Below are 12,714 nucleotides of genomic sequence, written 5' to 3' on the forward strand. Positions count from 1 at the left end.
CTGGCTTATAATGAGATTATAAGAATGTATAATGCCTTTGATAAAATTCAATTCATACCACATAAATGTATTAAGACATCATTCAAATTTTATAATAAACTATCTCAAACATGGAGAAACACTTTAAATCTAATCCTCAAGTTACAAACATTGGGAGGGGTTTGTTGCAGAGACAAGAAGAATATCAATTCAAGCCTTGGTTGCCTGGGTTATACTGTAGTTCTCTCTCTCTCTCTCGCTCTCTCTCTCTCTCTCTCTCTCTCTCCCTCTCTCTCTCACAGACACACACACATACACATATATACAATCATGCATGCACACACATACATGCATGCTTGCACACTCATGTCACCACCACTAACACCAGCAACACCAGCAACAAACCAGATCAAAGCAAAATAACAGAACAACAGCACAAGATAAATTATAATCTTCACTTCTAACACATCTCTCAACTAGAATAAAACTGCTGATACACTTTAAAAAGTTGATTTGTGTGGGCCAAAATGAAGGAAAGTCATATTTATATAGTAAGTGAAATTGACAGATTTTGCACTAAAACACTACTAGAAACTTAGGCCCTCTGTTAGCTAAAATATTTGATTCTTCCAAATATTATCAGCTTGAGAAATATTTTGGAAACGCAGATTATTACTACTGCATATAAACACTTGAGGGAACACACAACATATTTGCTACTACAGACCACTGGATATCACCTTTGCGAAGGAAACTTCCCGTATTATTTTTTGTTCCAAATTCATATTTCATAATGTGTTCATAGTTTGCTCGTGGGTCAGCTTTCATTTTCTGAAAGGTAGCTTGTCTTAAAACAGCATCCAATTCTTCTTCACTCAGTTCTTTCTCCAGAAAACTGCAGATTTTAAGCACTGAGCTTCTGAGGTCCTGAAATAGTCATCAGCTGAGAAATTACTGACCTTATGAATTACAGCCAAACTTGTGATATGAATGGGTAGGATTTACTTTTGGAATGGAAAGATTGTTCAACACATGAAAATAGCACAGAAACAGGGTGAAGCAAAATACTGAAATCATTATTTAAGGTCAATGATAAAGAATAGGCCTTTAATAAAACACAATGTTTTGAGACTTTGTATTCTAAGCTAGCTGCTTAGTACACTAGGCTGCTTTCAAAGTTAGAATGGTGTTCCTGTTTAGTGTTCCATGTATGGGGCAACTACAATATCTCAACATCTTTCTGTAAAATAAAAACTGCCAAGTAATGGAAGAAGGAAAGTACCGCAACACAAAACACTGTATATTAAATACTTGTAGCTAAAAGTCACATGGTTGAGGAGAATGTGGTCATTTTCACCTGAGGTCTGGAATAAGCCATATTTCATCCTTTCTATTTAGCACATTACTGGTAAATAGGCAGATCATTTGGCCAATGAATAGAAACTTAGGATCTGAATTAGAGACAAAAAAGTACAATTTTCTCCTTAAAGCAGAGAGAATGGTCTCATAAGTATAAAACTAGCAAAAGCGCATACACAGAAAACTACTAGAGCAAGAAGTTAACAAAGTTTTCAGATATTAAATAAAAAAATCAACACACAAATATTAGTTTAAATTCTAAATAGCAGCAGTGGGTTATCTGAAACAAAATAAGAAAAAATACATGAACTTTGTAATCGTAGCATTAATAAAAAATAAAATAAAATAAATATTAAGACTAATAAAAAAACCTATGATTTAAGTTTGATAAATTTACAAAGGTGAGTGGCAGATCTATTGATATAAACAAAACTTTGATGAAAGAAATAAAAAACAAAAATACACAGAACACTATTTTTCATGCATGGATTGGGCAGTCATTTTAAACATGGCTATGCACAGTGATTCACAAATTCAATGCAGTCTTTATTAAAGATTCAAGAAGCTTTTTACTTTTGAGGAAAAAAGAGAAAGAAAAGAAAATCTTTCAAAGATGTATATGAAAGCTCAAAGAATCTGAACAGCTAGTCTTGCAATAGAAGATTAAATTTGCAGGAGTCATATTTTCAGATTTCAAAATTACTTCATTATATTTTACATATCTTGATTATTTATGCATTTATGCATAGTACCTGTTTATTTTAGTATCACACATTGTCTCAGAGGACAACTGGTAGGACAACTGCTGATTCTCTCCTTCTACTGTGTGTCTTGACAATTGAATGTAAATCATCATAATAGGCAGCAAGCCCCTTAAGTCACTTAATGATCATCTCTACACAGAAAAATCAGCTCAGTTTTATGGTACTCTTAACAGTGTGGTAATAACTTCAATGATGTGATAGGACAGAATAGAATTCACAAGAATCATCTCTTACTTAAAGTGGCAAATGATTTTTGATATGACTGCTAAGGACATTAAATGGGAAAGACCAATTATCTGGTACAGGGATGGGTTTGCAGATGGGTACAAGAGGATTTTGGCCCTGCTAAATTGGCTTATGCTGTGGATTTCTGTTTGTACTTTGATGCTAATTCTGCTCCCTCAAAAAAGGTGCCCTGATTATGTGTAGATCACTTATTCATGATATTTCAGGTGAAACCTCTCCCCTTGTTAACTGGTCAAATGAAGGCTACAGCCTGTGATTGACTAGTGGAAGGAAAAGGTGGAGCTGGGAGTTTTTGAAAGGGAGAGAGAGGAAGGGGAAGAGGAGATCAGGTGATGAGGGAGAGAAAGGAGGTCAAAAAAGAAGAGGTTGTAGGAAGATGGAGCAGTAACATATGGCCTGGAGGAAGCACAAGTAGCAATGGATTTTGTAGCTGAGGAAGAGTAGTGTAGTAGTATATCTGCCCAATCTAGGTATGCAGTTTTTACATAATATAACTGAGTCGTGTGTTCTTTGCACAGGCTTATTGGGGTTAGAGATTTACTGTAACAATTTGGAGACCATCATATTGATTAGAACCCAACTAACCTGAGATAAAAGTTCAATGCCACTCCAACACCCACAAATAAGTGGCTGGGGCAGTGATCTAGGCTGCAGCAGTGTGTAGATTGAAAGCTGACTGGGTCTGAGGGGCTTACAAAGAACTGCAGAGAGGCTCATTCCTCAAGCCCCAGAAAAACAGGTATGGCTGGTGGCAGCATCCCAGCCTAGAGCTGATATTGGGCATCACTGTGTAGGACTCTAAGGGAAGGTCTGGGAACCCAGGAGCACAACTGTCTATGAGGTGGATTTTGGGCAAATACAGTGAACGGATCAGAGCATCTATGCCTGAGAGAGAGCCACCCCTTCCCCCATATTCTATGTGTGTACAGAGGAAATGCACTGGGCTTTCCCAGCTACTTGTGCTTCTGTTACATCAGCACATAAGCATATGCTGCCACCTGCAATCCAAACAAAGGACAGAAAGCCAGCTAAGTGGCACTCCTTTCTACAGAAAGCCCCTCCCTGTAAACAAAGGAATTGGAGAAGGCTACATGGTTCTGAATCAAGCAGTAGATGGACTTTAGGGGAAGATATTTTGAACTGTTCAACAGGGATGAATTTAAAGGAAACACACATTCTGTTATTTACTGGTGTTTCAATAGTTAGTCTCTTGATTTGCTATGGCTTCTCAAAAGACAGGGCCCTAGGTAAAAAAAAAAAAAAAAAAAAAAAAAAAAACTTAGAAAAGAGATTAGAGGAAACACTAGAACTAAAGGTTCAGGATTTTATAGGTCAAAATATGTTAAGTCTAGAGGATAATTTACTAAAGATAGTAAATCAAAATAAGGCAGAGGCAAGACTTGCAAAAGAGAGAAAGAGAGGGAGACAGAGAGAGAGAGAGAGGGAGAGAGAGAGAGAGAGCACATTTACTTGTGGCCAACCTAAAAAACATCCTAAAGATTTATCTGGAAGATATGCTCCAATAATCTTTTTTAAAACAGAGAGAACTTGTCCTGCATGGTCAGTTATGGGCTGTGGCTCTAACTGTTCACATTTTACAGTAGATTCATGTTAGTTGGTAGCTTTTATTAAGAACTGAGCATGTATACACTAGCAAGAATTTGCTGAAAGGACCCAGATATAGCTGTCTCTTGTGAGACTATGCCGGGGCCTAGCAAACACAGAAGTGGATGCTCACAGTCAGCTAGTGGATGGATCACAGGGCTCCCAATGGAGGAGCTAGAGAAAGTACCCAAGGAGCTAAAGGGATCTGCATCCCTATAGGTGGAACAACATTGTGAACTAACCAGTACCCTGGAGCTCTTGACTCTAGCTGCATACGTATCAAAAGATGGCCTAGTCAGCCATCACTGGAAAGAGAGGCCCATTGGACATGCAAACTTTATATGCCCCAGTACAGGGGAACGCCAGGGCCAAAAAAATGGGAATGGGTGGGTAGGGAACTGGGGGGGAGGGTATGGGGGACTTTTGGGATAGCAATGGAAATGTAATTGAGGAAAATATGTAATAAAAGTATTAAAAAATTAAATTGCTAAAGAAAAATTGTTTATCTCCTATTGCTAAGGATGTTGCTAAATCTTATTTATGGATTATGACAAATGGATAGAAGATACTTTTAAAGGAAAATTACCAATGTTTACATTTGCACCCCAATTTAAAATGAAATGTTATTCATATTTGCATGCTAATTACATATTAAAATGATAAAATGCAAAACATTAAAAAAAAAAGAACTGAGCATGGAAGACTATGAGAAAATGGATCATCATGCCAGCTATAGTATCCCTGAGGCTATAGCTAATGGAAATGATGCTGCCATTTAAAGCCTTATTGTTATCTAGTGCTAATGTTCTGTATTTACAACCACAAGACAAGGACTCAGCCTATAGTCCTTCAATAGACTGAAGAGTAAAGAATTTATGATACATGTCATATACTATACTTATGAAATAAATTATTACTCATACATAACAATAAGATGAAATTCTGTCACATGCATGAATGTATGAAGCTATGGGCTAAGTTAAATAAGCCAGAACAAATGCCATGTGTGATCTCATATTTTGAAAATTACAGTAGAATTGTGATTAATAATGATTTGGATTAACAGTGATTGGGAAAGGTTTTACGGGAAGAACAGATGACAATTCAAGAAGAGTGGATAGATGAGTATTCTGTTTAATACATACTCTATTCATATGCAGGAACACCACACTAGACACCATTAGTATATGTAATTATCCTGAAATAATCAAGTATTTATGAATGAAAGCCATTGCTGCTGTGAAAGTTTGAGATTGGTTTTACGCATGTGGTTGTAAAAGAAGGGACCAGGAAAGACTACTGAACAGAGAAAAGAGAGTACTGGGGAAGTCCAGTCAATGATCAAAGGCAAGAGATTAGGAATCTTCTCCAGCAAAGAAAAAAACCAAGGAAGAGTTATATATGGAGATACCAGGGAGAGTGAGCTTTCAAACAAGAGGAAAACAAAGTAAAATATCATGTAAAACTGACCCTCAAGAGACGTGAGGCCCCGGGTAGGAGAAATGCCTGGCAGTGTGTGGAGTAGGACATCCTCTTGGAGACAGGGGGAAGGGGGAATGGGATGAGGAACTGTTAGTTGAGCAGCTACAAGGGGGTTAATGACTGCATTTAAAAAAAAAAGAGTAATTAAAAACTACAATTTTCCCATCTTACCTTCTTCATGTCTTCAAAGCTTATGAACATTATATTGAAATCATGTCTGTGTTCATACCAGCCTCTTATGTGGTCAAACCAAATGTTTACTCCCCCTGCAATGAAAGGTAATGAGTAAGAATGGTGAGCTGTGTGTGCCTGTAGGAAACAACAAACTTGACCCTCTTTTCTGTGAATGTTCAGAAATAAAACAGAGTTGTTGCAGTGGACATCTGTGTCACTATTTAAAATGTTTAGTGTTTTGGGGAACAGTTAGCTGACATTTGTCAAAATCCCCTATATAAAGTAACCAAAAGTAGCAAGGAAGCAATACCCAAGAGCCCAAGGCTGAAGATGGCTTTACTAATACAAAATCCAAATAACATATGTCTATGCTTATGTTTCATTTTCCTCCATGTCTCTATTTCTCCTCTTGTTTGATAAGATATCTGAGCAACAATGTTCACTGTGTGTGGTGGCACAAAATATGACTATCCTCTTACAAATGATTGGGACACTGGCTCCACACTCAATGAACCTCTTGCATTAATTATTCCACCTAAGTAGTGGAATGAACAATTCTTCAGTTGAATTTAAATCCTTACACAGGACCATGAAAAACATACACTCGTCCTCAAAATTCACTGGGCCAGAATGGTTCACTCTATGGTTATCTCTAGCTGGAAGTAATTTATAGAATAGCTATAAACAAAATACTTCCTTTGTGACCTTGACAATCCAGTGGTGTACAAAGATAGAACAGTTATTCAATTGGAGGCAGATGGATTTGACATAAAATTGTCACTCAAGATGAATTGTTTGGGGTTTGTTTTTTGTTTGTTCATTTGTTTGTCATTATTGTTTTTATTTCTTCTTTTCATTTTCCTTTCTCAGAATTGAAACATGGATTTTCATTTCATTGGCATGTTCCATTTCTTTAAATTGTGTTCTGTAAGTTTGAAACTTTGGCTAACTAGAAGCTTTGGTGTAATTCATTTATATCCAGTTAAAAGTATGAATACTTACAGTTTCCACTTAGAAATCTTTGCATAAAATTTTCCAGATTATCTGAACCTTTGAGTACAGCCATCAAATTTGAGAAATGAAAAAGGGAGATCAAAACATCCTTAGGATTCCTGTAGACATAAATAATCTGTAGACACAATTATGAAATCATTTCATTTAACAATCCTTGGTTAGGCTTATAAATTTAAAAAACAATTTATACTATTTGATTATGACAATAAGCATAATTATTTCTTCCAGTATTTCAGCTGTGCAAAGGCAAGTGGTTATTTTGTCGTTTTGGTATTACAACCAATATTCTAACAAACAGCTTTTCTCAATGGCATTTCATACATGTCTACAAAATGTATCTAAGTTCTCAAGAAGTGATATTATTTGCAGTTCATAAATATGGAAAGTTAATTTACATTATATGATCAAAATATATTGTATTCCAATTTTGAAAAGAAAATTAATTTCTCATGTGATAGTAAATGTACAACTAGGGCAATATAGGAGATAATTAAAAAAAACAATAATCAGATCAATATACATCTTTCCTTCATAACTTTCAAAAATAACATATGTAGATTAAACATATAAGTAGTATAAAAACCCACACACAAAATGATAATCTTGTCTGTCTACAATCCTAGAATCTGGGAGATTAGGACAGGAGGAAAAGCTCATGCCTGCCTTGGCTACACAGACTATCACCAGAAAAAAAGGAGGTGAGGAAGGAAAAGAATAAGAAAGAAATACAAAACCCAAAAACCATATATCTACTCATAAAGCAAGGAAATATATATTAAATATGAATTTATTTGAAGGAAAAACAATCAGTTTGATAACACTAAAATTAAGAATGTATCTTTTAGATTTTCCTATGTTGGGGTAGGTTAGTACCTATGAGAGGGCCTTCTGTTCTCAGAAAAGAAGGGAGGGGAGGGCTAAGGAAAGTGTGAGTGAAAGGAGAGGGGGGACTGCAGTACGGATGTAAAGTGAACAAATAGATGAATTAAGAAACAAAAAAAGAATGTTGCTAATCAAAACATATATGAAAAAGCAATGTGGATGAGCTGAAATAGATTAAATTCTAGAAGTAATGCAAAGAAAACTGATAAAAAATGTAACAAAATGTTGGTCATTAGACAGAGCCCTTTCAAAGAATGAAAAACACTTATGGACAATAAATATCAAACATGATTATTCTAATTATGAGTATGCAAATAAAGGTCTACTTGAGACACATTTTATTAGATGCCATGTTGATAAACATTTAAAACTCTGATAAAAACTCTTTCAAACATTAAATTGAGATAATGATAAATCTACTTTCTTCAGAGGAAAAAGCTGAGTACTCTGGTACTTGTGGTTATTGATAGCAGTTGCATTATAACAGCAGAATACTGAAATAAACTAATTATACAGTACTTAGAAAAGTCATTTTTGTGAGTACAGCAAGTGGCTAAGTTCTGTGACATACTTTGGCTTTTTTGTCCTTGAGACCTTTTGGTACTAAGTAATATGGAAGGTGGGAAGTGAAGATTCGAGGGGATGTCATTTTGGCATAGTCTAATTTTTTAATATTGTACTCAAGGGATGGTATTCTATCGAATGTTGTGATGTTTTCAGTTCCATTCCGGTAACCCTCAAAACAAATCAAGCAGAGGATGTGTTGAGTCCAGATGGTACCTGTTAAAATAGAGAATAATGCTGTTTTCAATCCTGAAGTAGGTTTTAATAATGAATATTAATAGTAATGCCATCTATCTTGAATATAATTTGGTTCTTTGTCCTTCTTTGCACTTTGAGCATGCTTCAATATGCCCAGTGTTATTCCCTGTTGTCTGTATTTATACCCAAGTACTTAAGGCTAAAATCAATGACTTCATTCCATTTTCTTGTGAATGGAGGTAGTGTTTTAGGAGTGATGATTCAGATTTTTCTTGTAGTGACTGTGTATTCCATTCTTCATGGGGAATACTTGTGGAAATGTTTAGCTGTTATTTGTATAACATGTGCTGATATTCACCATCAAAGTGCAACATCACTACACATAAATAGAGTGTTTTCAGATCAGATCAGGCCAGGGTAAGTGGTGCTTCCCTCTTACTACATCTTTTTTTCTTTGTCATTTTTTTTGATTTTTAATATTTTTATTACATATTTTCCTCAATTACATTTCCAATGCTATCCCAAAAGTCCCCCATAGCGCCCCCCACTTCCCTACCCACCCATTCCCATTCTTTTGGCCCTGGCATTCCCCTATATTGGGGCATATAAAGTTTGCAAGTCCAATGGGCCTCTCTTTCCATTGATGGCCGACTAGGCCATCTTTCGATACATATGCAGCTAGAGACAAAAGCTCCGGGGTTCTGGTTAGTACATCATGTTGTTCCAACAATAGGGTTGCAGATCCCTTTAGCTCCTTGGGTACTTTCTCTAGCTTCTCCATTGGGAGCCCTGTGATACATCCAATAGCTGACTGTGAACATCCACTCCTGTGTTTGCTAGGCCCCGGCATCCTCTCACAAGAGACAGCTATATTTGGGTCCTTTCAGCAAAATCTTGCTAGTGTATGCAATGGTGTCAGCGTTTAGAAGCTGATTATGGGATGGATCCCTGGATACAGCAGTCTCTAAATGGTCCATCCTTTCATCACAGCTACGAACTTTGTCTCTGTAACTCCTTCCCTGGGTGTTTTGTTCCCAATTCTAAGAAGGTGCACAGTGTCCACACTTTGGTCTTCATTCTTCTTGAGTTTCATGCGTTTAGCAAATTGTATCTTATATCTTGGGTATTCTAAGTTTTGGGCTAATATCCACTTATCAGTGAATACATATTGTGTGAGTTCTTTTGTGATTGTGTTACTTCACTCAAGATGATGCCCTCCAGGTCCATCCATTTGGCTAGGAATTTCATAAATTCATTCTTTTTAATAGCTGAGTAGTACTCCATTGTGTAAATGTACCATAATTTCTGTATCCATTCCTCTGTTGAGGGACATCTGGGTTCTTTCCAGCTTCTGGCTATTATAAATAGGGCTGCTATGAACATAGTGGAGCATGTGTCCTTTTTACCGGTTGGGACATCTTCTGGATATATGCCCAGGAGAGGTATTGCTGGATCCTCCGGTAGTACTATGTCCAATTTTCTGAGGAACCGCCAGACTGATTTCCAGAGTGGTTGTACAAGCTTGCAATCCCACCAACAATGGAGGAGCGTTCCTCTTTCTCCACATCCTCGCCAGCATCTGCTGTCACCTGAATTTTTGATCTTAGCCATTCTGACTGGTGTGAGATGGAATCTCAGGGTTGTTTTGATTTGCATTTCCCTGATGATTAAGGATGTTGAACATTTTTTCAGGTGTTTCTCTGCCATTCGGTATTTCTCAGGTGAGAATTCTTTGTTCAGTTCTGAGCCCCATTTTTTAATGGGGTTATTTGACTTTCTGCAGTCCACCTTCTTGAGTTCTTTATATATATTGGATATTAGTCCCTTATCTGATTTAGGATAGGTGAAGATCCTTTCCCAATCTGTTGGTGGTTTTTTTGTCTTATTGATGGTGTCTTTAGCCTTGCAGAATCTTTGTAGTTTCATGAGGTCCCACTTGTCAATTCTCGATCTTACAGCACAAGCCATTACTGTTCTATTCAGGAATTTTTCCCCTGTGCCCATATCTTCGAGGCTTTTCCCCACTTTCTCCTCTATAAGTTTCAGTGTCTCTGGTTTTATGTGAAGTTCCTTGATCCACTTAGACTTGACCTTAGTACAAGGAGATAGGAATGGATCAATTCGCATTCTTCTACATGTTAACAACCAGTTGTGCCAGCACCATTTGTTGAAAATGCTGTCTTTCTTCCACTGGATGTTTTTAGCTCCCTTGTCGAAGATCAAGTGACCATAGGTGTGTGGTTTCATTTCTGGGTCTTCAATTCTATTCCATTGGTCTATTTGTCTGTCACTATACCAGTACCATGCAGTTTTTATCACAATTGCTCTGTAGTAGAGCTTTTGGTCGGGCATGGTGATTCCACCAGAGGTTCTTTTATCCTTGAGAAGAGTTTTTGCTATCCTAGGTTTTTTGTTATTCCAGATGAATTTGCAGATTGCACTTTCTAATTCGTTGAAGAATTGAGTTGGAATTTTGATGGGGATTGCATTGAATCTGTAGATTGCTTTTGGCAAGATAGCCACTTTTACAATGTTGATCCTGCCAATCCATGAGCATGGGAGATCTTTCCATCTTCTGAGATCTTCTATAATTTCTTTCTTCAGAGACTTGAAGTTTTTATTATACAGATCTTTCACTTCCTTAGTTAGAGTCACACCAAGATATTTTATATTATTTGTGACTATTGAGAAGGGTGTTGTTTCCCTAATTTCTTTCTCAGCCTGTTTATTCTTTGTGTAGAGAAAGGCCATTGATTTGTTTGAGTTAATTTTATATAAAGCTACTTCACCAAAGCTGTTTATCAGGCTTAGGAGTTCATGGTGGAATTTTTAGGGTCACTTATATATACTATCATATCATCTGCAAAAAGTGATATTTTGACTTCATCTTTTGCAATTTGTATCCATTTGATCTCCTTTTGTTGTCGAATTGCTCTGGCTAGGACTTCAAGTACAATGTTGAATAGGTATGGAGAAAGTGGACAGCCTTGTCTAGTCCCTGATTTTAGAGGGATTGCTTCAAGCTTCTCACCATTTACTTTGATGTTGGCTACTGGTTTTCTGTAGATTGCTTTTATCATGTTTAGGTATTGGCCTTGAATTCCTGATCTTTCCAAGACTTTTATCATGAATGGGTGTTGGATCTTGTCAAATGCTTTTTCCGCATCTAACGAGATGATCATGTGGTTTTTGTCTTTGAGTTTGTTTATATACTGGATTATGTTGATGGATTTCCGTATATTGAACCATCCCTGCATCCCTGGGATGAAACCTACTTGGTCAGGATGGATGATTGTTTTGATGTGTTCTTGGATTCGGTTAGCAAGAACTTTATTGAGGATTTTTGCATCAATATTCATAAGGGATATTGGTCTGAAGTTTTCTATCTTTGTTGGGTCTTTTTGTGGTTTAGGTATCAGAGTAATTGTGGCTTCATAGAATGAGTTGGGTAGAGTACCTTCTGTTTCTATTTTGTGGAATAGTTTGTGAAGAACTGGGATTAGATCTTCTTTGAAGGTCTGATAGAACTCTGCACTAAAGTCATCTGGTCCTGGGCTTTTTTTAGTTGGGAGACTATTAATGACTGCTTCTATTTCTTTGGGGGATATAGGGCTGTTTAGATCATTAACCTGATCTTGATTCAACTTTGGTACCTGGTATCTGTCTAGGCACTTCTCCATTTCATCCAGGTTCTCCAGTTTTGTTGAGTATAGCCTTTGGTAGAAGGATCTGATGGTGTTTTGGATGTCTTCAGGATCTGTTGTTACGTCTCCTTTTTCATTTCTGATTTTGTTAATTAGGATGCTTTCCCTGTGCCCTCTAGTGAGTCTGGCTAAGTGTTCATCTATCTTGTTGATTTTCTCAAAGAACCAGCTCCTTGATTGGTTGATTCTTTGAATAGTTCTTCTTGTTTCCACTTGGTTGATTTCGCCCCTGAGTTTGATTATTTCCTGCCGTCTACTCCTCTTGGATGAATTTGCTTCCTTTTGTTCTAGTGCTTTTAGGTGTGTTTTCAAGCAGCTAATGTGTGCTCTCTCTAGTTTCCTTTTGGAGGCACTCAGAGCTATGAGTTTTCCTCTTAGAAATGCTTTCATTGCATCTCATAAGTTTGGGTATGTTGTGGCTTCATTTTCATTGAATTCTAAAAAGTCCTTAATTTCTTTCTTTATTCCTTCCTTGACCAAGGTATCATTGAGAAGAGTGTTGTTCAGTTTCCACTTGTTTGTTGGCTTTCTATTATTTATTTTGTTATTGAAGATCAGCCTTAGTCCATGGTGATCTGATAAGATGCATGGGACAATTTCAATATTTTTGTATCTGTTGAGGCCTGTTTTGTGACCAATTATGTGGTCAAAATTGGATAAGGTACCATGAGGTGCTGAGAAGAAGGTATATCCTTTTGTTTTAGGATAGAATGTTCTGTAGATATCTGCCAGATCCATTTGAT

General features: G+C 36.8%; 1 protein-coding gene across 6 annotated transcripts in view; it reads right to left on the bottom strand.

Annotated features, from left to right (window-relative positions):
* The window catches only part of LOC147002609 (amine sulfotransferase-like), a 50,022-nt gene that overhangs the window by 1,389 nt on the left and 35,919 nt on the right, over positions 1 to 12,714 (bottom strand). For 5 of the 6 annotated variants that reach the window (XM_085842751.1, XM_085842752.1, XM_085842755.1 and 2 more), the window contains 4 exons: positions 8,077 to 8,285; positions 6,612 to 6,738; positions 5,607 to 5,701; positions 720 to 906 (listed from right to left, as the gene is read on the bottom strand). In XM_085842751.1, coding sequence (XP_085698877.1) covers positions 720 to 906; positions 5,607 to 5,701; positions 6,612 to 6,738; positions 8,077 to 8,285 — 618 coding nt within the window. Of the gene's footprint in view, positions 1 to 706; positions 907 to 5,606; positions 5,702 to 6,611; positions 6,739 to 8,076; positions 8,286 to 12,714 lie in introns of all 6 variants that reach the window. The other variant, XM_085842756.1, reaches the window with a different exon arrangement.

This window comes from Mus caroli, unplaced genomic scaffold (assembly GCF_978045245.1).
Source record: "Mus caroli unplaced genomic scaffold, Mus_caroli_1 scaffold_9, whole genome shotgun sequence".
Taxonomy (NCBI): domain Eukaryota; kingdom Metazoa; phylum Chordata; class Mammalia; order Rodentia; family Muridae; genus Mus; species Mus caroli.